The 26,490-nt window shown below is 32.3% G+C and overlaps 1 protein-coding gene across 2 annotated transcripts in view; it reads left to right on the forward strand.

The window, feature by feature from the left end:
- The window catches only part of LOC118203601 (kelch-like protein 24), a 132,704-nt gene that overhangs the window by 35,213 nt on the left and 71,001 nt on the right, over nucleotides 1-26,490 (forward strand). For both annotated transcript variants that reach the window (XR_015043056.1, XM_085823863.1), the window contains exons 3-4: nucleotides 3,166-3,467; nucleotides 10,081-10,252. Coding sequence is in view for 1 of the 2 variants with exons in the window: in XM_085823863.1 (XP_085679989.1) it covers nucleotides 3,166-3,467; nucleotides 10,081-10,252 (474 nt within the window). In the remaining variant the exon portion in view is untranslated. The remainder of the gene's footprint in view (nucleotides 1-3,165; nucleotides 3,468-10,080; nucleotides 10,253-26,490) is intronic.

Genomic DNA, 26,490 nt, shown 5'->3' on the forward strand with positions numbered 1-26,490 from the left:
TTGACTAAAATTACCCATATATGTACAAAATTTGTAACAATATTTTGATTATTTTCTGATGACAGGGCGGCAGTCATAATTTTGTTCAATTTTTCTGATTAGCATTTGTTTTTATTATAATAAATTTTATCGAACTTGTGGAATTTGAGGGGGAAAAAAAAAGAGAGAGAGGAAAAGAAAGGAAAAAGTAAGCATTGCATTTCTTTAGAAATATGTTTTTTTATCTAGCAATAGAGAGTGTAGAAATTTGTGGTTTGCAAAGTTGTGTTTCTTAAACAATAAAATTTTATGGAAACACAGTGTGAAAAATTGGAGGCAAATATAGCCATATCTCATTTGTGTTAGCTATTCACTTGATTTATTGTTGGACCAAGGAATATATGTCAGTTGAATTCTGTGAAGAACACAGGTATCAGTTTGCGTAATTTCGTCCAAGAATAGTCCATGTCTTGTGTGGGAAAAGGAGAATTTTAAAAAATTACCTGTGTGCATACAAAGTGAATAAATAAATGCACAGCAATAAAGATATTCTGATTATTTTCTACTAATGAGGCACCGATCATAATGGTGTTTAAAACACCAAGTATGATAACTTGTTTATACCACATGACAAATAGCAATGCATTAATGTCATTATAAATAAGCAGGAGAATGATAATCAATCAATCAAGAAAACAGAAGAATGAACAACAATCAATGAATTGATAATTAGTTTGTTTTTTAGTTGCTTAACCCTCCAAGGCTTATGAACATATAAGGAATTTTATGTCCATAACCCTTATGGAGTTTTATTCCTTATTGACAGATAGTATGATTTGTTACACAGAAACGTTTCTGATCAATCTAATTTCGGGATGGATCTGTATTGGAAGAAAAGAATTCAGGGTACAAAGTGAGAGGTTATCTTGGTATTATAATCAAGAAAATAGCATTTATTCATGATATTTTGGGGAATTTCGAAATTTCAAGGCAAAACCCATAACACTTGGAAGATTAAATGGACAAGTTTATATTTGTCAAACATAAATAGCACAGGTACAACTTTACTGATTCTTATACTGTGTGCGATATCGCCAAATAATTATTAATGTAGCATTGGTTTCTATCTAATCAAATTCATGTGGCACCAAATACAATTCATTAAAGATTATAACCTTAAATTCATTAAAGATTATATCACATGTAACTATGCATTAATGTCATTGCAAATAAGGAGAATAATAATCAGTCGATCAATGAATAAACAGAAGAATAGGCAACAATTAACAAATGAACAATTTTTGCTCTTAGATTTTCAGTTGCTTAACCCTCTAAGAATCATAAATGTTAAATTTAGCTGCATAGCTTGATGTATCATTGAAGTAGACTCGAGCATATGCAAATGAATGTTTCTTTCTTCAAATGAATGAATGAAAACTTTCAAGTTTGCGAATGCCATCCAAAGTCGGCAACAAATTTGCAATTTTTTTGGTGGGGATGCAGTCGGAAAGTGCCAGACAAAAATAAAAACTAAAATCAAAATAGATTTTCCCCCATTAATTTCACTTTTCACCGGAGGTATAAAGCTGCTGATTTCATTTAAATACTGCCAGGAACATTTGTATATTCTGATGCATATTTTGCCATAAAAATTTGATGAGACATAAATCTAAATGATGGCAACTAATTTCACATTAATATTTATTGTATATCGCACGTGACAGTATCAGAATCAATAAAATTATATTTTGTGGTAAGTAAAGTACATTTATCTTCACTGTAATAACACAGTTCATAAAATAAAACCAACTTTGTTTTGTGGGATATTTTTTGGTCCATGCATTCCTTTGTTATGTGAACCAGTGTATTTTTTGAATAAAATACTTTAACATCGGGGGGAAAAATTCTCTTCCTCTTTCCTTCCTTTTTTAACTTTAAAGAAATTTTTTTTTTTTTAAATCTCAAGTTTATGATTATTTCTAACATCAAAAGTTTTCTTATTTTAGGATTCAAGATTTTAAACTTTTATTGTATCGTTTCCTTTTCTTTATTTTAAGTATTTAGGTTATTACCAGAATGGCTTACCCCTTATAACATTCAAGGATTTTCTCCAAGGGTAAAAACAGCTTTCAAAATGGCACCTCATTAGCAATTCTGCAAAAGAGCAATCTATCAAAAGAATTTCAAATATAAGAAATAGCAATTAAGAATGAGATAAACACAAATAAAATCTTGCATTTGATTTGTTTCTTGATCTGCAGGATCTTGTAAAAATTTTTAATGTACTTTGAAAAACAGAATACAGTTTTTCCATTTATTTATTCACTTTGTACTTCCTGCGCCCCAAATTCATTCAAATAAGACCAAAAAAACTTTTTATAAGTAATAAATAAATTTGTAACTTTCCGATAATAACGATTGAGTGCTCCACAATTTTCTGTCATTTTAGTAAACCAAGCATTTTTTGTTTGCAGTTTGAAACAATTAGTCCTTGTCTGCACCATTTAGAGACATTACTTGTCTTTTATTTTTATTAATGACTAAAAAATCTTGAATTGAATTAGTGAACCACATATATAAAATTTTCCTGTTCTAGTAAAATAATATGTTAGGATGAAGAGGTAGCCTTCACTTTTATTAAAGTTCTTTACTCTGCTTCTTTTTTTGGTTACAAAGTAGAGCTTGATATGATTTTCACTTTTATGGCTTTGCTCTAATGGCCACAGAATCCAAAGTATTTCAATTATTTATTCCAAAATTTTTCTGCATTTTATTTCTTCCAATGGAAGAAAAAACAGGTGATGGTAAATTTGTGAGGATATGTTCATGCTTTACAAGTATAAACACCTGAACTGGGGGGGGGAAACGGAAAAAAAAAAAATCACCTTAAAGTTTATAAGTAAAATTACCAAAGAGAAAACCCAAGCAGAATAATTTTAAATTCGAAAGTAAAGAAGAGCCCCAGCTGAAAGGTTGCCATGATGATGCAAGATAATGATAAATAAAGACTAATGACATTTGACAGTTTATTACCAGTTTTATGGTTTTAAATCAAAGGACTGTTCTTGAATTATATAAGATATTTAAATATTTTTTAATCAGTTATCCCCTGCTTTATTGTTTTCTTTATAATCTGTGTTATGCATTATATTTATGAATTTACAGTAATCATTGATTACTTTTTAGGCCATGTTTACAAGCGAAATGGCTGAGAGCCAACAGAAAGAGATAGTGCTCAATGGAGTTGAAGCAACTACACTAAAACTCCTTTTGGATTATGCATATTCAGCTACAGTTCCAATCAACAAACAAAATGTACAGGCATTGCTGTCTGCTGCCAATCTGTTAGAAGTACTTCCAGTTCGAGATGCCTGTTGTCAGTTTTTGGAAAAACACATGGATGAGACGAATTGCTTAGGCATACACTGTTTTGCTGAAGCTCATGCTTGTGAGGACTTACAACAGAAAGCTAAAGACTTTGCTTTATGGTACTGTGCACCAAACTCGCAAATTAACAGATGTTGATAATAATATAATTCTTATTATCGATGATTCAAATGCAATATTTGAAGTTATATTTTGTTAACCCTTTCCGGCATGCTACCTTCTAAAGTTAGAATTTCAATCAAAGGTGGGAAAAAAAAAAAAAAAAAAGTCTAAACAGGTCTAGAGGAGTATACACGTAAAATTCTGTAAAGATAGTACTTACCGTTTTATTTGAGTGTGCTCGAAGCGGGCTCATTGAATGAACAGAACTTCAAAAAGAGTGCTGAAACAAGCATTTCTCGGAAGTGCATAATAGAATAAAAAATTTTGCTACAATTAAAAACACTATATTCTGATTACTATATTCTGATATTGATTAAATTTTAGATTAGCACTTCTGGCTATCGTAAGTATCTTCCACAACAACTTGCAATGTTCTTCAACAGACGACAATCCTAGGGCTAAATCATCAAAATATGGATTTATCTTGTTCTCATTGCTAAAAATCCCCTCCATGGCCCTTTGAAATTCCTCAGGTGCATTGTTCAGACTGAAAGGAAGAACCAAAAATCTGAATCTTCCCCAGGGCGTTGTAAATGTTGTCAAGTATCATGACTCCTCATCAAGCGGTAGTTGCCAAAATCCATTCTTGGCATCCAGAATTGTAAATACTTTACATCCTTGGAGTTTTGTCATAAAAACTGGATAATGAGGTATTTGAATAGCCTCATTAAGCTGCCTTGGATCTAAACAAATTCTCAATTTCTTTGGCGTATTTATCACAACCATGTTGCTCACCCATTCTGTAGAATCATCAACTTTCACTATGATACCAGTTTAACCATTCTGTTTAGCTCCGGCTTTACTTTTAGTGCAAAGCAAGTGGCATTTACGAGGTGTGACATTTTCTTTTAATTTTATCTTTACCATGTGATTTAGTTTTCCCACACCAGTAAACACATCTGCAAATTTCTGTATCACTTGCTCTGGTGTCTTTCATTTTGTTTCTTTTCCTGCTTGACTTGATACACTCTTTCAATCAGAACCAAGTCTTGGCAAGCCTAAAGACCCAAAATAGGAGATGATTCCAGATGGTTACCAGAAATTTGACATTTTTTGTCATTTTTTTTTAGTTTTACATGTAAGGTAGCACTCACCTAATATTGGTACTTGGTTGTCACTATAACCCAGTACTGGTTGTTTATTTTTCTTAATTATTGGTTTCTCACTCCGCTTTAACAATTCACTCTTGGGCATTAACAATTCACTCTTGCATGTTAATTTGAGCTCCAGTATCTAATTTGAAGTTCACTTCATTCTTATTTACAGTGATTTTTTGGTACCAGACTGATGCTTTATTTGAATCCACCGTGTCAACAGTTTTTACTTTCCCTAGGTAAATAAACGAGTTGCTATCTTTGTACATTCAACGGTGTGCACTCTCTGTTTTGGTTTGGCGCGACACATTTTCGCCCAGTGATTTTCCCACCGCACTTTCGGCAGACCGTTCTGAACGCGGCGCACTTCTTTGGCTCATGTTTTCTCCCACATCGCTTGCACTCTTTTACTTGCGTTATCTGTGCGGGATTTGATCGATGTTTGTTTTTTCTGAGGGCATCTACTGAGATTTTGTTCTCGTTCATTTTAGTGGCTTGTGCTTTGCTATGTTTAGCCGCCTTGCATTCACTGATGATATTCTGCAGCATCTTTTTCGCTCTATTTGTCTCTCATATTAGCTGTTCTTGTAACGCTTTATCTGAGATGCCTTGCACTATTTTGTCACGGAGCATTCTATCTTTCGCTTGCCCATAGTTGCAATCTACTATTGCACATCCTAGCCTTGAGTAAAATTCCATGAATTTCTCTCCTTTCTCTTGCTTTAGTTCCAGAAACTTGAATGATGTATAAATCTCATTCTGTTAATCTGCGAAATATTTGTCGAATCCTTGTAGCACTTGTTTCAAGGACACTTCACTGCTGCCCGCTTCTGGCTTCAAGTCAAACGATCGATATTGCTTTTTTAATTCGTCACCACAAACATGTCGAAAAAGGCACAGTTTTCATGCTTTCCGACTCTTGGCTATATCTTAATGCCTCGATATCGTCCTCTTCCTTCCAGTGTCTCCAAGCTTCAAAAGGGTTCAATCCAGCGTCAAACGGTGACAACGTGGGCAGGTTATGGGCCATTTTTTATTCCAAGTTTTTCAAATGCACGTAATCCTTAAAATATTAATTTATGCATCAAATTCGTGAGCATGGTTGACTCTGATACCATGTTATATATGTTGACTCATCAAACATAGATAAATTACTGTTTATTTATAAGATTAAATTAGATTACTTATACATAAGATAGACATTGATGCTACATGGTTGGCGACAAGCGACGAGAGTGTGACGCAGCACAAACACCGTGCACTTGCCTAGCTAGTCAGTTTAGAGGCACTGCCATCTAACGGCAAGTAAAGTAATTAATATCTAACAGACACCACCTTTGAAAAAGCACAACTCACACTGCATGTTTTGCACATGTACCGGGATCTGTATTGGATTCACTATCTGAAGGCACTTCGTTTTGCACTTTCAGTGCTTCAGAAACTGTCAGCCCTCTCTGATTCATTTGCAAAATAATTAAAAATCAGAAAAAAATATAAAGTAATATTTACAATTAAGAAAATGTAAACTGTAAAATAAAATTAAATAAACATCTACAACTCAAAAATATCAAAACATATAGCTAACAAAACTTCTTTCAGCGAAAGCAAATGAAAAAAAGATAACTGGTAAAAATATAGGTAAAATGTATGGAATGGTTTGTGTCGTGCTTCCATCTAATATAAATAAAAAAGGTTAAAAGTAACCTGTAGTAATCTATAAAGCCTTTTCCATTCAGTTTTTGAGTGTGTACAAAGGGAATTTTTCGGGTGTGCCAGAAAGGGTTAAAGCTTCTAAAATACAGTAGACACCGCTTAATGCGATCATGGTTGATGTTATCATTCAGATATCAATATCATTTTGTTGAAGTTGTGCCCATTTACATCATTTATTGTAATCAGTGATCGATTAATAGATCAAAGTATTACAGAATATATTTTTTTAACTGAAGTAAAGTCAGCAAATAAAAGCTAATTTTCTACATAAGATCAAAATTATTATAAAAATTACCAAGTGACAGAGAAATGGCACCAAGTAAAGGGTTAAGTTGCCAAACAGCTTCGTTTCAATTTTAATCAGCCAACTAAAATTGGACCAAAGGTTTCTTTTTTTCTTAATTTAAAATTTTTCTGTGACATATTCTCTTTCAGTGAGGGATGCTTTCCATATATTAAGACATCTGTTGAATACTTTCTAGAAATGGTAAGAACAGTTCATAAACAAATTTTTGAATTTTCCTAATTAAAATACAATGAAAATACTTACTTGATATTTTTATAATAAATTAGTTAAATTCCATTGCCATTTTGAAGAATATTTTTTTCATCATTAAATGCTATCAAAAAAGCCTTGAATAAACTTGATCACATTAAGCAATGCCTACTGTAATATGTGGTATATAAACATTAACTATTTTAATAAGTTGCTCATTTGCTAAAATATAATTAACAGTCAAATCTCAATTTGAGGGTGCAGATTAACCATATTAACTGGGCTGTATCTAAAAAAAAAAAAAAAAAAAAAAAAAAAAAATTGTTGCAGAAGTGTGGAAAAAGAGTACTTAGTGTTATCATTTTGGCATTGTTTGGCGATTTTTTACAGGAAGGAAAAAGATAGTGATAATTTAAAATTGAAGATTATTTATTATATTCACACATATTACAGTAAAAAATGAGTTATCCAGTATTCAACTAACTGGAAAGCTCAAGTAACCAGAATATTTTCAAATCTTAAAACTTTTCTATGTAAAATTAAGGAAATAAAAGATTTGTAACTTTGTTATAAAGCACGAACAGAACTATGATTTGAATGAAACAAAAACTGTTACCAGACAATGTGATTTAGTGCTAATAATGAACAAATGTGACGTAATGTTTAATCGCATTTTGATAAAGTGGTCAAAATTTGCGACTTATCTTCAATAAAACAGCATGCAATAGAGTATTTCAAATTTATGGAGTCTTGGCATAAAAAAAAGTCTGACTTATGGGAAAATGGATAAATGCTGGCTGTGCATTGTGCAAAAATTATTGAAGTTTTTTATATGCTTTGCCCATAACTTGTATATGTTGATTAACTAAATGAAGAGTTAATTTGTTCCTTCAAATTTCTGTTGAAATGACTGGTGCAAGTTTGGCTAGATCGCCAATTTTCATGGCCAGTGGAATTTTGTAATTGATTATGATGTTATACTTTGGTGTGTCTGTCTGGAATGCCCTATTTCGTTTGATATTTTTGGTATCTTGCATAATTTAAATGCAGATGTTTGATATTCAAGCTGATAACAAACAAAATAATTCTTTTCATAATTTTAGTCTGGCATTCCCCCTCTCCCCCGTTTGCTTTTCTACTGTTAATTTATCTTTTTAATTACTCACTTATCCAGAATTTTTGCATATCTGGAATTCAGCATTTCCTGAGCTTTCTGTATAGTCAAGCTTTTACGTTACATACTTATTTGAAGTCAATTTAGATATTTATCACAAAATCGCTGGATAAACCTATTTATGCATGTTTTTGCTCTTATGAAATGTTTTGTTTCTTTTGTTCTGCTGCGAATTTCATGGTGGTTACTTTGAGAATTCAGAACAATAGATCTCTTTAAATATTTTGTGGTGAGCTACCATATTTCTGCCAAAATTTTAATGTCATTTCTGGCAAAATTTTAATGTCCAATTTCACAGACACATAATTTAAAAGTAAATTTAAAAAAAAAAATGATTATTTATTTATGAAATATAGTGGAATATGGTACACAATACAACAAACATGTACAAAAATAGCAATATTGTTTGTTTCAAGTGGAGAATTATTATGCATGTTGTTACCAGAAATTGATGCATTTAAAAAAAAATCAGAGAACTTGTATTAAGATGTTTATGCTGATATGTAACCATTGGAAACAGTGCTGTCACAAACCATCAGTATAAAACAAAACTGTCTAAAATGGAAAAACTAATAGTGCATGGGATAACAGCAGTAACTGCAGATAATGTCTTGTTATTTAGGAATGTTGATCAAATGAACTTATTCTTATGATTAAACTGTATCAAAATATAATTAAATTGTTACTAGCATTTTTCTGTTGATTATAGAATGGATTAGTCTTCTTGATTCCTATGTATTATTCTGTTGACTAGCCAAAATTATCTCAATCATTTCTCTGGAATTCTGAGGGAACTAATGACTTTATGTAATAAACAGTCAGTATTTTATCTACTTTGTTTTTGGCCCTTCCTAAAAAGCTTTCTCAGTTTCTACTATTTTGTTAAGTCCTCCAGTTTTACATGTAATTCTGTTTGGAATGCTACGAGTACAAATTTCCTGCAGGTAATTTTTCAGTCTATTACTGTTTCGTCGGCCATATTCGGCTGACCATTCATGTCCATCAATGCACACTTTCTTTGATGGTAGGATCCTGTAACTTTTAAAATGAACCACTGTTTGCTGTTATGTAGGAAGCAGTTCTTAAATTTTAATCAATTTTTTTTCAAAATGCATGGAAAAAATACAACAATAATAATTCTTTATTCATAAAAACAAAATGTGGCTTATTGAGAATCAAGTGGGCTACATTAAATGAGAGCACAGATGTTATGAGTGTGTTGTATCATACTTATCCCTAACTAACACTAAATTGCACTGCCTGGCAATAGTTTCATGATCAGTGGGATAATATGCGAGTATCTTCTTCTCTACTGTGTTTTTAAAAAATATAGTTTAATAATATTTGAGTGAAATATAGATTTAAAAAATCGGAGGGATTAAAATTCTAACAAAAATTTAGAGTTCAAGAAGCTAACATGTAAAAACAAGAGGCAAATGGGAAGGCAATATGGAAAAGATGAGGGTTACCGTATCAGCGGTTTGTATGCTTACCAATGTAGGTAGATTATCACAGTTGCTTCAAAGATCCACAAGTATTCAGCTTCTATTTAAAAAGTTCAAAATTGTTATTTTAAAGATACCAATGTGACAGATCTTAATTTTGCTCTCAAAATCAAGATGTTCTTTTACCTCAGTTCTTTAAAAAAAATTTTTATTATTAGAACTTTGCCAAGACTCAAATCTGTGATTTGTTGTTTTTATTTACATCGGTTTTTATGTTATTTTTTCTGTTTTAAGCTTTAGTAAGGCAGAAAAATACACATTCAGTGTGATGAATATAAAAGTTGCTGGATGATCCAAGTCATAAATTGATTTTCTCAAAATTAAGTCCAAGTCAAACTTTTAAATGTGTTTTTTCATGATGCAAAATTTTGTATCCTTGTAAATCTGGCGCAGTATTGAAGGACATCTATTACAAAATTTTTGTCATACAAATCACTCATTATATCGTTATCAGTCATTAACTGCTTTATGAAACTTATCATCAACCATCAGTAGTGGAATTTGTATGCTTTTAAATGTTATATGCATATTCATTGTACACGTTATTTAATTTTTGTGTATATTTTGCAGGTATTTCCGTGATGTGATGAAACATGAAGAAATTCTCTCGCTGTCCCAAAGTAAATTTATTGAATTTATATCTAGTGATTCTCTGAATGTTGAGAAAGAAGAAAATGTGTTTGGAGTTGCATTATCATGGCTAAACCACAGTACCACTACAAGAAGTGAAGATTTTCACAAGGTAACTTCAATATTATTGAAAAAAAGCTCAGCTAAATTTTTCTATGCTTGTAGATTGTGTGTTGAGAATTGTCTACCAAAATCTCACCAAAAGAGCTCCTCCCCCACAACCGCAATTCTGCAATTGCAACTTCGAAGCAATTTTCTTCTTCTTATACACTCCTGACCATCAAAATTGCTCTACCATGAAGAAAAACAGCTAGTAGAATCATATAATTTTTTTTAAATACCTTATAATAGAAGGATTAAAACTTCAAAAAAAAAAAAGATTGAGGTACGGAATCTGCAGAAATCAGTACTCCATACATCTCTGGCGAAAGTACAGCTTTTATATAATTTGGAAGAGAATTGAATAGATTTTAGCTTGCAGTTATGAATATTCAGTTCATGTGACTTCAGCTGTATGTTAGAGCTCATCTGGCTAGTGAGCGTTCTTGTGCCATTCTCTCTGCAACCGTGAATGATTGTTTTTTTCCCATTTTGTGACATCCAAAGAATGCTAGCTGAAGCAGGAGCCCTATATTGAAGAAACATAAGACAATGCAGCCTTGCATTGCCCCATTGAAAGTGGGAACAACAGCATCCTAAATGTTTAGTACAGCTACAAGCATTAAAACCTCAGTAATGTAATGGTGCCTGGTCAGCATACCAGATATACAAATGAACATGAACAGAACATGTAAACCAGTGACAACTTGCATCAATCTGGGTGCTGGACCATTATTAGGATGAAGGAAACCAGCTTTCATTCTGCTTGATGTCTTCTTGCTACTATTGATGCAACCATGCATGTGATTAAACACAGTATTGTAGTTTGAAACAATGATTGCCTCACTGCTAATTCATGGCATTGTATACATAATCATACTGTATGTGGGATATTTGGTGCTGTTCAACATACCCAATTTCCTGGCCCTTGGTATAAGATGTAACAGTACTATACTCAACAGTTATACAGATAAGATATTTGTTGTCATGAGCATTGAAGAATGGGGGGGGGGCAGTGGGATCTGTAATGTTGCTCTGTGTGGCCCTTTGATTGCAGTTTCTCAGAGCACTCAACATGCAAGCAGTAGTTGTGTGCCTTCAAGATGAACTTTTGAAATGCATTCTATGTATTGCATTAGAAATATTTGGAAGGTTTGTGTAAGAATGTAGATGGGCTGCCATATTGCACATAATCCATCTCGTGACTCGTCCCTTTCAGTAGCATTTGAACTGAGCATCCATATATTGAAAAGAGTTATGTTGAGAAAATAGGGTGACTGATAAACAAGAGAAGTATGTTTAGCCAAGAAAGCCTAAATCACATATGAAGAATATAGAGTTGCATTGTTATCATGCAGCTGCCAAATTTTAATTTTTAATTTAAATACCATAATGAGGTCTCTTGTGATTTCTATCCCACAACATCACAGAGAGAAACTCACAATAATTGAAGAAAATACTCAACAGGGCTTTGCTTTATCAGGGTTCGTAGCAGTCCTTACAAGTGCTTATAAGTCCTTATATTTGAAAATAAAATATAAAGGCCCTTATAGGTGCTTACTTTTTCTTTAAAGCCCTTATTTTTTTGTTTTTAGTGCTTATTTTTTGCTTTTAATGCTTTTTTTTTAATCCTTTGTTTTTAATGAACGCGCATTTTTCCCCCCGTACAAAGCAAACAACTAAATAAACAACTTTTCTTTCTTATATGCAACGTCAGATGGTGACTCATACTTCCGGAAATTGCTTTTCTCCCCCCCTTCCTCTGCATTAACGTAACCTATGTTACCTATGTTCCGCGCGAGAGTACAGACAGGTGCACGTCGTTCTATTGGCCAAAGAATTGCGAAAACGGTAGAAAATTCCGGTACATTTGGTATTCTTTTCCTCCCACCCAAATACTACACACGTTTGAATTTCTATCAAGATTTTAACAATTTGCATTCTCGTTCCGCGTGGTCAGTTCATATTCGTGTTTATTGTGATCGTTATGCTTATATTATGAGCATATGTATGAATATTTATAATAATATAGTTGCAGTAACTGCTGAAGTATAGATAAACTTTCAGAAATGGGTGTGTTTTTACACAGATTAGCTTTCTAAGGAATAATATTCGGAATGGCTTAAATAAAAGGAAAGTAATCGAATAGTCAAAATAATTTCATTTTCTTTGCCAATACATTATACAGTATGGAGGTTGGGAGTTTCTCTGCAAAATCTCTAATATTGAAGCAGCGGACTTTTTTTTTTTTGTCATTGTCCAATCTGGATTGAATAGGACTAAAAGTTTTGCGGTCTACCCAACCCAAGCGAAGATTGATTCTATTTCGGAAATTTAATACAGTCTGTTGAAAATTAGAATCAGAAACACCCCAGATTAGTAAGTCTCTTTCTTTTCCTTTATTTAGTTCTTTATTCTCCGAATACTGGCAGGTGTTGATTCCGATTGCGTAATATCACATATGGAAGAATTACGCCGCACGTATTGCGCAATAACATTTGCGGTATTTTGTATTGATAATTAATTTTGATGTTCAGTCTGAGATATGTTTATGAACACTTAAAAGAGTTTTACTGTGCTTTCTAAGCAGAATATTTCTCAGTTCCGTTGGTTTTTATATGATGCACATATCGAAATGTCAAAATCATTTATTTAGCCTAAATTTAAATCTAAAGAACGGCTACAGTCTCCCCCACTCCTCTTTTTCCAGTTACTATCCGGAATATTTGGGAATTTCCGAGTATGCGGGTTAGTTAAGCTTTTACTGTTAAAGGATGACTGCATGAAGCAATTTCCCGTCTTCTGATTTCAGAAATGTGCCTCTTTTTTACTTAAATTACTTTGTTTGGGCTATATGTTAAGGGAAAACTGTTATGGAATGAAAATTTAGAAAATGTTTAGAATTTTGATTTAAGTTAAATTATTTAAATATTAATATGAGTGGAAAAATAAATTGTATTTATTATTAGGTGCCAAACGAATACAATTAATATGGCTTATTATTATTTATTTTCTATATTTTCAACTGAAATATCATCATTAAATTTTGTAATATAGTTTAGTTCTGCATAGTTTTTTTTCTCTCATTGTAAACTAATTCTGTAAATTGAACTGTCATTTAAAATTAAAAAAAAAAAGTTGTTTTCCATTGTTGAGGTAATGCTAATTCTCATAATAAATATTGCATTGCTCATATTTTAAATTACAAGTCTAATTTTTCTTTTAAGGTTATGCAGTTGTGTATAATGTAATTAGACAGGTGCTTATTTTTTCCTTAAAATGTGCTTGAAAAGTGCTTATAGGTGTTTATTTTTTTAACTAAAATGTGGCTATGAACCCTGTTTATATTTATCATGCTTTTTCTTTTAAAGTCTAGAGAATGACAGACATGGTCATTGTGAGTACTATATGTTAGTTATCTGTATATTCACTCTGTCACTATATATTCGTCACTAGTAATTCCAGTGACAAATTACAAGTTTGTGGGTATGACAAAATTGCTAAATTGCTCTGATTGTCATACAGGACATGCCAGCATGTCTTGTATGATTTCCATGTAGATGTACATATGCTCGATCATTAGCAGTGTCAATTCAAATTTACATACGTAGTCAAATCTTCCTTCAAAATGAAACAAAATAAAATTTTTTAAAAATACCAAACCAATATTTATCTTCCTCTTGACCACTAATTCTTAGTTGATGCAAACAGATGAAAACTCATGTCGGTGCGTGAAAGTGCCTAACACCTCCAACTGGATGCTTCATCTTGTACTTTGCTAATTTCCATAGGAAAAAGTAAAGTCTGATACTTTCTGAATGGAACATCATATTTTCAGCATTGCTTGGATTTATTAATGTACCTATACAAGTTAGATTTTCTGTAAAATCTGTTTTCTGTTTAATTTCTGTTTCTTTTATAGAAAAGTTAGTCAGAAAAAAACTGTTTGAAATGTACATGACTGAATAATATCCTGTATTTTAAAAATTGACAGAATATCTATAATTACTGTTATTATCAGTTATTGAAAACTGAAAAATAACTAAAGTTTTTACATCACCTTATCTTTCTCTTCAAATAAATTTGTTGCCTTGAGTTATTTCTTTCTGATCAAATTATTTACCTAAAACGGGATATTAATTTCTAAACTGTATAATATCCTTCAGCATAGAATTATTTATCTAAAATATATAATTTTCATTGATGTGGATTTAGTGTTACGTAACTGGTTTATAAATATTAAAATTTTGTATTTACAAGTTCTGTAAATTTTCTGTTGTAATAGTCATGGTCATTGGCATAACTAGCACTTTTGGGCCCCTATACAAAACATTTTCTTGGGGGGCCCTATAAAGTTTACAGTATTCAAAAACAAACAAACAAACAAACAAAAAAAAAAAAAAAAAAAAAAAAAAAAGGAAAGAAAAGAAAAAAAAAAACACCTGAACGGTTTTTTAGGCTTTTTTTTTAGGCAAAGCCAATTAGGTTTTTACACTCTCCGCTGAGCATGCAGTCTACCAGTCTGTTGTTGTACTCATTCCTGTTTACCTTTTTTTTTTTTTTTTTTGGGTAGGCTTTTAGTAAAGCGAGGAGAAACAGCGTTTATTTCATTCGATAATTTTTTATTTTATGAATGAAAGCTAAGGGGAATTGTGTGGAATGTATTTTAAATAACCTACTGATCTGATTAATATTTTATTTGTATTTTGTTAAAGAGTCAATTTAAACTGTTAAAAGTACGATAACTGTTTTGCAAGAAAGTGTGTTTACATGAAAATAGTATATGTACTTTTTCGTCATTTCTGTTAGAAAGAGTCTAGTGTGTCAATTTCCATAGTGCATTAATTTATACAAATAAAGGAATATTAAAAAAATAAAGCAAATGAAAACATTCAATAAACTTAAATGGCATCGGTTACCTATTATTTTTACTTAAATTATAAGTAAGTGTGACTCAAATTATATTTTATTCCATTATGCGCTACTTCTATTGTAACGCTTTTCGGAATCTTGAATCTTAATCTTGCTTCTGGTATCTACTACAAATAGTACAAAGCAATCAATAAAAATAAGCAAAATTAGCATTAACAAAAATAGAGAAAATAAAGGTACTAAATTATTAACACCGCACCCGAAGGCGAAAAGACCAGTAATGACAGAGTCATTCAATAAAGTGAGGATAAAAAATGAAACAAAGTCCAAACAGGGCAGAATTTATGGGTATGACAAAATTGCTAAATTGCTCTGATTGTCATACAGGACATGCCAGCATGTCTTGTATGATTTCCATGTAGATTTATATATGCTCGATCATTGGCAGTGTCAATTCAAATTTACATACATGTTCCATACCGCTGAGCTGCGGCTTCTCCCTTGATATTTGCTCGCTTTTTGTTACATCACGCTCATATACAAATTACAAAGGCAATGAAGCAAAAGTCGCCAAGCACGAGATTCTGTAAACCTACATTTCCTGTTTCAACCAATCGGGCAAACAGAAGAAGAAATGGTCTGTAGGCTTTGTGAATGTGCTTGGTTTACTATTAATGTCCAATTCACTTTTCAAATTGTTGCCACCAAATATTATCGCTCTGTGTTATATTTAAAGGAATTAAATAATGAAGAATCTGCATAAATGTATGTATGTTTCTCTCTCTTGTGATAAAACAATGATACATAGAGCCATCCAATTTTGAATAACGTACGTTTCCACCTGAATATCGGCTTCTGGAAGTCCAAATTTGGAATTTGTATTATTATCTATTTTATATTTTGTAAATGTTTAACGAATTTTTGATTAACAAACTGAACGATTTAAAAGCGAACAACGGCAATATCCTAGGGCAGGGATGTCAAACTCATAGGTACACTTGGGCCAAACAAACAAGGTTTAACTTTAGGTGGGCCGAAAAAAAAAAAAATCAATATTCATAGAAATGTAGATTTATTTCAAATAGTACAATAATAAACATATATATATATATTTATATAGAAAAGAACAAGAAAAATTTAATGTTTACGTCCTGATACTTGACATCTCTTCTCTGCTATTATCTTTCCTATTTCGGGAGAAATTTTGTTTGCAGTGATAACTTTCAACGCTGACCCAAGGTGAGCATCATTAATACGTTTTCTAATAGGAGACTTATTACCTTTCATGACTGAAAATAACTGCTCGCACCGGTAAGTGCTACCAAACATGGAAATAATTTCATATGCGAATTTTCGAGTATTTTCAAACCTGGCTGGTAAATAATTGTAAAATTCAGGCACGCCCACTTCAATGAATTTTGCTTTCAAATTTGAGTTCCATTGAATCTCGATCACCTCCATTTACATATGGCTGGGTACTGAGTCAATACTTATTGAGAAAATCAAAGAAAACAAAAAAAATTTGTCTTCGAGGGAACTAAAATCATTAAACCTCGTTTCAAATTCAGTTGTTAAATTTGCAATTTTTTCTGCATATTTTTGATACGAGCAAGTATCATCTAAACTTGATTTGTTCATGCTGCACGTCAGGAAGTGCATCAAATCTTCATTTTTAAGTTGTTTTTCCCAAAGAACTAGTTGACATTTGAATGCTTTAATTATGTCAAACATGTTCGTAATGATATGATCTTTTCCTTGTAACGATAAATTTAAATCGGTTAAGTGTTTGGTTATATCAACCAAGAAAGATAAATCTTATATCCATATTGGATCGTAAAACAAACTTACGTCTTGATTTTTCGTTTTTAGAAACTGACATATTTCTTCTTTGAAATCCCAGAATTGTTTGAGAATCTTGGAGTAAGATAACCAACGTACCTCGGTATAGTAGGACAAACCCAAATATTCACTATCTAACTCACTTAAGAAAGCAGTGAATTGACGCTGATTTAAACCTCGAGATCTTATAAAATTTATAACTTTTTTTATATGTGACAAAACATTCTCCATATTATTACTTTCGTGCATAGAGCTTCTTGATGTATAATACAATGCATATGATGAATGTTTGAACCATATTTTCACTAAGTTTTTTTCTTAGTAATGCTACGAAGCCCTTGTTTTTCCCAGTCATTGATGGAGCGCCATCTGTAGCTACAGAATTTAATTTTGCCAAAGGTAGATTGTATTTCTGCAGAAGCCCGAAAACACAAGCAAATATATCTTCTCCTGTGGTAGTACCAGGCATCGGTATTAGTTCCAGTAATTCCTCAAAAATGTTAAAATTCTTGTCACAAGAACGAAGAAACACAGCTAATTAAGCTTTGCCACTAATGTCCGTGCTCTCGTCACAGGCAATGGGGAAACTTTCGAAACTAGATGATTTTGCTTTGATCTGATCACTTAAATTCGCGGCTAAATCAGTAACTCTTTCCGCAACTGTATTTCGAGACAATGAAATTGATTGAAAGACCATGAGTTCGGCCACATTCGGCTATTGGGGGATGCGTACAAGTTCTGAGTGCACGTGTCCCCCAAAAGCTGAAGGTAGCTGAACGCAAGCTACTCACACGCATTTGTAATTTAAGTAGTGTGTGTGTCATCTCACTGTGAGTAATCTAACAACACTGAATGAATTATCGTTAATTACTTAGGAGTAAACATTTAATTTTTTCTTCGTTGATATGTTATTTTATTATTATATATTATTATTTGCCGATATATTGGCCGGGCCGCAAAAATATTTGTTGTGGGCCGCATGGTTTGACATCCTTGCCCTAGGGGGAGACCTTTTTATCTTCAGCATGCAGAACTAAATTCAGCGTATCAAAAATTCTAAAGATATGCTCGTTTAAAAATTATTTTGCGATATTGCTGTTGAACAGAATTGTGTGGTTTAAGTGCGAAGAACATGATATTTAATAAATAAAGGTACCACAAAAAAAGTTAAAAAAAGCACCCCTTTAAACGTAATTTAAAATCTGGAACATTTCACTTTTTTTTTTTTTTTTTTTAAAAAAGCTCAAAGGTTCAATTTGTCCAGAAGAAGTATTAATTTCGTTTTGTCATTTTGCGTTGATTCACTATAAGCGGTGAATCACTTTTCAAATTGTCGCCACCAAATATTAGAGCTCTGTATTATATTTAAAGAAATTAAATAATGAAGAATCTGCATAAATGTATATATTTTTCTGGCATTGTGATAAAACAACATTACCTAGAGCCATCAAATTTTTAATAACATAATCCTCCACTGAATATGGGCATTTGAAAGATCAAATTTGGAATTTGGAAATTGTTTTATTATTTATCTCATATTTTGTAAAGCATTTGTGAGTTTTCGGTTATAAAACTCAACGATTTCAAAGCATGTAATGGCAACATTTTAGGGAATAAAGCATTTTTATATCGAGCACGCTTTTTTTTAAACTTTGTTACTAAGCATCGTTTTCTTCGCAGTAGCACCAAAATAAAAAAATTTTTAAAAGCTGAATAGCAGCATATGTGTAGAACTCTAGATGCCGTATTAAGTGTTAGCATATTCTTTTAGTTTTTCCATTCAGTATCCAGTAAGATAGCTAAGAATGTTTTTTGCATAGTTAAGTTTTTATGTGTTGAGTTCATTTATTAAGTATTACGTTCATCTAACTTAGGCCTATAAAACTCAGTTCAACACCAAAATCACAATATATTTAAAAACAGCATATTTATATTCGCTATATTACTTTTTTTAAAATAGCTGCTCGTACGGCAAGCCACATAATATAGTTATATATATATATAAAGTGCATAACGATTTTACTGAGTCCGCTAATATAATTTCGTAAAAATATTGAATACTTCTAATTAAACATGTCATGATTTTAAGCATGTTTACTTAAATTAATCACATGAGGTAGTAAAAAAATGTTCTCAAGAACTGTGCTTGTTGCTTTTAAAACGCTTAGTTTATTTTTCAGTTTGTTTTCATAGAGACGACTTTATTAATTAAAATTAAAAGATAAATATATATGTTACACCTTTTACGATTGGCAGCACTCTCATGCACTGAGATAAAAGTGTTCTGTTTCGAACAGTATTGCCACTGCTCCTTTTCAGATTCATAACAGTTTTACAAAATATGAAATAAATAATAAAACGAATTGGAAATTAAAAATTCCGGCTTCCAGGTGCACGTTTGCGTGAAGGTCTATGTTATTGAAAATTTAATGGCTCTACGTACCTTCATTTTTTAAAAATGTACAAAACATACATTCATACAATCAGAATCTTCATTATTTTTTTTAAAAAATAATACAGGACAATAAAATTTGACAGCAACATTTTGATAAGAGATATGCCATTTATACAGTCAAAAGTTGTTAATCCGGACTTCGGTGATTCCGGATTATCGATTTTTCCGGATTATAGATCATCAGTTTAAATCTGGTAAGATGGCATGCAGAAATTATAAAATTAAAAATATGAAACTGTAATTTATGAAATAAAGAACAATTATGATCTAAAGGGTATCAAAATTTACAAAAAAAAAAAAAAAAAAAAAAAAAAAAAAAAAAACTTAATATTTATTTGTTTACTTTATTAAACATTTCTTTCAATGTAAGTTGTTTAAGTTGCTTCACTTTTTATGTGATAATACATTCTCTTTAATTCTATAAACAGACATAATTTCTTGTTCAGTTACAAAGTTCCACTGTTCAAGGTCCTATAATTGCTGTGTCGAGAATACTGACTAATTTGTCAAGTGAAATTTTTTCGTTTTACCTCTGTCACTTTCTTTGCTATCGGAAGTGAATTATAATGACGAGGAATTTGATTTAAATCATATCAAAGACGGAGTACATCGAGATGAAATACTACATTTAGTAAGGAATTATAAGCCAAATAAAATAAAACATCTGCCCTGAAGATAGGATAGTGCTGACAGATAAACTTCCAATTCATTGCGTGCCACGGCGTTAAAGATAAACAAAGTTTAGATAAACAAAGGATATGCCTTTATCCATTTTTTTCAGCAATTCCACTTTTTGTTTAATGAACTTCGAAATATACTTTCGCTATGTAGATCCTGAAGCATATTCGCAGCCATAAAGGTCTTACGCGTCAACTCAACGCATGCGCAGAAAGTTTGTAGCTTTGAGGTCCGGATTATAGATCATTCCAGATTATGGGTGTCTGAATTAACGACTTTTGACTGTATTGAACCAAAGCAATCCGTATTATATTAAACTGTAAGAATGACTCCATATTGATGAATTTAATTTTTAGTTTAATGCTAGGACTGATTTTTTGGAGTTGGTTGATGGAAATGCCAGTAGCAGATTAAATATATGAACAAAATTAAACGCTCCAAATGATGTGTTTGAAAATTGAGAGCTGCAAATAATATACCACGATTTCTCTTTTAATTTGCAAAGCTCATTCCAAATTAATTACCAGAATCATGCCTAGTTACTTCTTTGATTTATACTTCAAAAATATATCTATTGATTATTCTATCTTAATAGCAAAATATATATCATATGAATCATATCAAATAAGATTTTATTATGAGTTTAAAAAATAATTAAGCAAAGAGGCTTTGAGGGCCCACTAGTGGCCGAGTGGTAAAGTCGCTGAACACTGGTTATTCGTCCGAGGTTCGAATCCTGCGAACTGGCTGGCTGCATGCGCGTTTTCGTGGTTTTTTCCATGTGTAACGTGTATACGAGCCAGTTTTCCTTAGAAAGTCCTCCACGAAGGCATCCCTCCCCTTAAGCAGATAGCCCTCGAGGCTTTGCCATAATCACACACACACACACACACACAAAGATGCTTTGATATTTTTTCCTGAAATTAAATATATACAAAAAAAATTTGAGAGATTTTTATCTTTTTTTAAAATTTTCTCCCAGAATGAACCATTATCACGAGATATATGTAAATAAATTAATTGCGTAATCAAGTTTTAAAACAAGAACTGGTGTGAAGTCTACAATGGCCAGAAAAAGTAGTCATTTTTACCTGGGCCTGCTGACTCTTTTCTTATATAACAAAATTTGACATGGGGCAGCAGTACAAAACCACTTCCAAAAACTGGAATTACTTCAAATTCTAGTGAACGTCAAGGGGACTGACTTTTCCTGTATCTTAATTTTTGCAACTATTGTCACATACTCGCCTCAGCAAATTCAGAACTTGTTCTCACAATAAACCCGAACAACAGTCTGGCCTCGGTTATAGCTAATGACTTGAAAGAGGAATCAAAATTAAAGCATATAGCCATTTTTTTAACACGGAATTCAGCTGTTATATCTGCTTACAAGGACCCCGTATCTGCGACATATAAATGTCTTTCAGCAGGACAGTAAAGGTCTCCTATGCCATGGCATTCCTTGCATACCCTTATTTGCACCACTGGTCATGGTTACATTTCATACTAAAGGGATAAATTGTGAAACACATGTAATGGTTGAAAATGGGTAAACTGGTAAAAATGTGGTAGTTACATATTTACCTTAATGAAATTTGATAGTTTTTAACAGATAAAAGGACAAAAGCTATTGATCAGTGACAAGTCTGTGATTTTTATGACTTTTTTTTAAAGATTGCTGAGCTATTAATATACATCTTAAATGCTGAGCTATTAATATACATCTTAATACCCCAAAAAAGTAGTTTAGCAATTCAAAATGCAAATTTTGATTTTTAAATAAGGACTATATGATACATTGAAAAAATAAAACACATTTTTCTCCAAATCTTTATGTAATTATTTTGTGATGTTCTTCTGTCTATGTACACAGTGATCTGTTTTCACTTAGAAAGAAATGAATTCTGCATTGTACATTGGCTGTCTATCAAATGCATCTCAGTATTGTTCCCTCTAGCGATTTTGCATATTTCATATGAAATTTTTGTGCAGTTTCTTCTATGCTGGCAAATTCCACAAGTGCATATTTTAAGATTGAGCTGAAGCCCAAAGATATCACGATTTGTGCATAGAAAAAAAAAATGACATTGCTGAACTGAAAGATTGGTATAAGCAGTGGTTGGCAAACTGCTGCTCTAGCATGAATTTATTTCGACTATGTGTGGGCTATCAGGGATGTTATTCGGGTTGATGTGGAGCAGGGCTATCCAGTGGTATAGTGATTAATTATGTTGACTACTGTACTTATAGGTCCGGGTTCGAATCCTGGAGAAGGCATGGATATAGTCTCTGTGCAGTAAGGGGGTACTCAAAATATACAACGAGTCAAAAATTCTCATAAGAGGTTGTGAAAGAAGGATGGGAGTTCCTCAGACCACCCCTGCGGTGTCCTCTTCAAAATTAGGGTGGAAATGCAGAGTTAGTGCAGTGAGACACTGTCTTTATGACCAATGATGAATTTCTGGTGTCATTCCACTTCTACTTGTACCTATGTAGCACTGGCAAATGTGGGATATGTGGCGCAGAGGAGGTGCTTGCGATTAATGCACGAGTTGAGCCAGTCACGGTTTGTTTGTCAGTACCTGATGTATTGAAATGTCTCACACGACATGAATGATGAGTGTACCTGCTTCGTACATTAAGCTACTTGTATTTTTCAACCAGCTGCAGATTTCACAGGTATTTTTGCCATCAGTTTGATAAGTTGTTATATCTTTATGTTGCTGCTTTTATTCTTATAAAACTCAACATGTTTTTAGGTGCCACCAATGTGACATGGCTTTAAAGAAGAAGGAAAGAAAAATGGAAGCTAAAAGCCGGGCATTTAAAGTTGAATGGACTGAATCTTTTCACATTTATACAAAATGGCCTTCCAATCTGTCTCATTTGTTAAAAAAAGCCATCTCATTATGAGAAATCAAATTCAGAAAGATACTTTACAATTAAGCATGCATCATTTGGCAGTAAATATCTTACCAGTGAAGCGAGGAAGAAAGCAGCTGCGGAAACTTCAGAACAGTCAAGAAAAATCATGTGTTGCATTTAATTATTGATTGAAGTCTTCCAACGATGTTAAGTTTGCAAGTTTTATTGTTTGTCAAGAGATTGCTAGGAGAGGCAAACCAACCATATGCAGATCTTAAAAAAAAAAAAAAAAAAAAAAAAAAAAAAAAAAAAAAGAGAGAGAGAGAGAGAGAGAAAAGATTTAAATATATTTAATTTGAACCTTGCTGTTGGACAACTGGGAACTAGGGCTGGACAAATATTTTAAAATTAACTCATTTAATATCTGAAATCTAAGGACTGGTGATTAGCTAAACAAATTTATATAAAATCATAAACTATATGAAGCAAATTATATTAATTCAAACTCAAGACTGTTTGAGTCAATATCATAGAGATGGAAATGAGATAATATCCTCCCTGGTGTTTTGGTATAAATACAAAAAGTATTATTTTTCAATGAAATGTGAAAATGCAGCTCATTTTCAAACTCTAGAAGTACTGTTTCTGATTAAAATAAAGCTATATATTCTGACTTTCTATGAAAACACATAAATCTCACATATAATAATTCCTAAACTCTAAAAGTAGCCACTGATTTATTTAATTGAAATAGAAATACATAACACCTCAAAACAGCAAGGAAGGATAATCCACACAAGTAAAAATTCAATCATCAGTTCAAATAAAATAAATCCGGGTGTATAATTCAAATACGCATAAATAATTAATTCCACAACTAGACCACAATAAGTTACCGAGGTTCATTTAGAAGATCCATGTTTTCCCTAAGGATTACGTAGGGAGCATGATATACCACTAAAATAAACATAAGCAAACATTCACAATTAAGACACATTTATTAATCCTCGATTAATGTGCATATTCTGTTAACGTGGGTAACTGGATCCAGGTCCCTACATGAATATTCTTTTAAAAAGTACTCACAAATTAAAAACTAAATTTGAGAGACATACAAATTTCCCTCACTAGTAAGTAATAAGCAGCAATTTCATCTTCTGACATTTAGTAATTACTGATCATTCTTCAGAAATTAACCTTCCAAAATCCTAATAATTAAATAATAAGGAAAAAGCAAAGGAGAATAAATTACTTGCGAGCTCAGAACACAAGAGAGTCCATAAAGGAAATTGAAGGTCCTCGCCAATAAGCACCATGTTTCCCAGATCTACTTAAATAGGGTCCAAGACATCTAACGCGTTAAGTCTGATTATTCAGTTCTCAAGAATAGCAGGGGAATACGGTAATAGAAATGATCAGCCTTTAGATATTCACAAACTTTTCAGACTTTCTTTATTTGCTTTCTTTCCTACTGCTAGAAGTCCCACTTTCAGAGTTTCTTGCACCCAATCAAGCATTTTGCTTCAACACATTAAGCAATGAAACAGATACTAGAAATGTCATGTTTTTAGCTTGCTAAATCCAAGCTCGGAATAGAGAGCATAATTTCACAATGACCACTGCAGCTACGAAGATTTTTTGTCTCAGCTACAAACATATCAGCCAAGAATACTGGACTCGCAGATCGCGGTTTTAAGAAAAAAAAGTCCCATTTTGTTCTATGAGGTGAAAAAAATCACTCCTGCCTCTCGTGCAACAACTTTTGAAACCTCAGCTTATCTAAAATTAGGACTACCTCTAAATTCACTATTGGTTTGAGTTAGCTATAAATTAATATCTATCCATTTGAATCATTTTCTTTCTCTAACCAACGAGAAAAGGGTAATAATTTATAGTCAATTTGCCAAGAAAAGTCAAACCCACTTTTAAAAATGACATACCCTGTTCTCAGGCAAAACTTCAAGGAATGTTTTTAACCATATTTCTGTAGAGCTGCGACAACAGCAGTAATAAACAAATCAGAAAATTATCCGCTTCAGTTGTAGCTGAAAGTTTTCTTGCCTCCCACGAGTAAAACACATGTAGAGTTTTGAAAGTTTGAGAGTTGATTTAGGCTGATATGTTTTGTGCTCCTCTCCTCATATTCATTAACACGGTGACTGCCAGATGCATTTTTGATGGTTTGCCCAAGGCGTCAACGTGAAATTTTCATTAAGCAATGCATATTTTGCTGAAATATTATTTTCAGCAGATAAAATGAGTTATAAAATCATGCTTAACCGCTTGCCTGATTATCCCGAGTTATCTCGGGTTCGTATATATTGCAGTTAATTATTATCCTGAGAAAACTCGGGCAAAACAGAATTTGTCAGCATGATTTGTTTTATCATGGTTTCATTCGGCTTGGAGGAAATGAAAGGAAATATTCAGCTTTTATTGGCAATTCGCCAAGTTTTGATGGTTTCGTGGTTCTTTTGGCTGGACTGGTCATGTGTTTTCCCTATTGTCTAGTATATGTTGGCTTGTGGATTAGCAATGTATAAAGAATGATAGTTGCATTGAAAAAATTTAAATAATTGTGATGATGCAAGATAGTGAAAGCAATGATTTTTCAGATAGTGATTATAACCTCAAGGCATTTTCCAGATGTTATTCCTGCTACTGAAACAAAATCAAATCCAATGAGACAGTGTCCTCTGTGCTCCCGCAAAAGAGATTCCAGAGGTAAGCCAGTAAGAAAAGAGACCAGATACCAGTGTATATAGAATGTTAGATATCACTTTGTGTTGTCCCTTGTTTCAAAAACTCTCATACAACTACTAATATTTATTTTTTTTTTATTTGACCGAGATAACTTATGATAGTAAACTAATATAAAAACTAAAGGCTTTTACACCTGTAAAAAATTAAAAATTCAACTTAAAACCTATATATTTGTTTTGTTTCGTTTCCTAGTATTTAATAATAAAATTTAAAAATGTGATGATTTTTTGCAATTTTTTTCAAAAAAGTGTGTAAAGGAAGCGGTTAAAGCAGTTTTTGTGGTGGGGGTCACCGGCAACCGCTACAGCACGGTAGGCAATTGTTACAATTGTACTTTTTTCAAACAATCGTGCTTCAATTGCTAAGTGACTGCTCTCATTCTTTAGCCTTATTCGGCATGTTCTACAAGCAAGTGAGTATGCTGTTATGTTTTTTCACTCTATGTACGTTTTCGTATTTTATACTTTTTATTCAGTTTTTTATTAGCTCTGAAAAATATGGCTTCGAATGAAGATTATTTATCAAGTACATCATCTGACAGTGCAGTTTTACAAAGACCTTCAAAAATATTGCTACTGCTATCAGACATTGAGAAAAGTTCAGTGTGTAGTTCGTTGGATATGATAAAAGCTTCCACGGTACATCGGCACCGTGACACGTCTGACAGTGAAACTGAATCTGAAGATAGCGATAGCAATGAAAATGATATACCAGAAGAGTTTGAGGTGAATTGGAGTATTCTGTTAGGTAATAAAACCAACATCACATTTTCTGATTCG

The sequence above is a fragment of the Stegodyphus dumicola genome, chromosome 9 (genome assembly GCF_044657685.1).
Source record: "Stegodyphus dumicola isolate Sdum_Otavi_A_Nest chromosome 9, ASM4465768v1".
NCBI lineage: Eukaryota > Metazoa > Arthropoda > Arachnida > Araneae > Eresidae > Stegodyphus > Stegodyphus dumicola.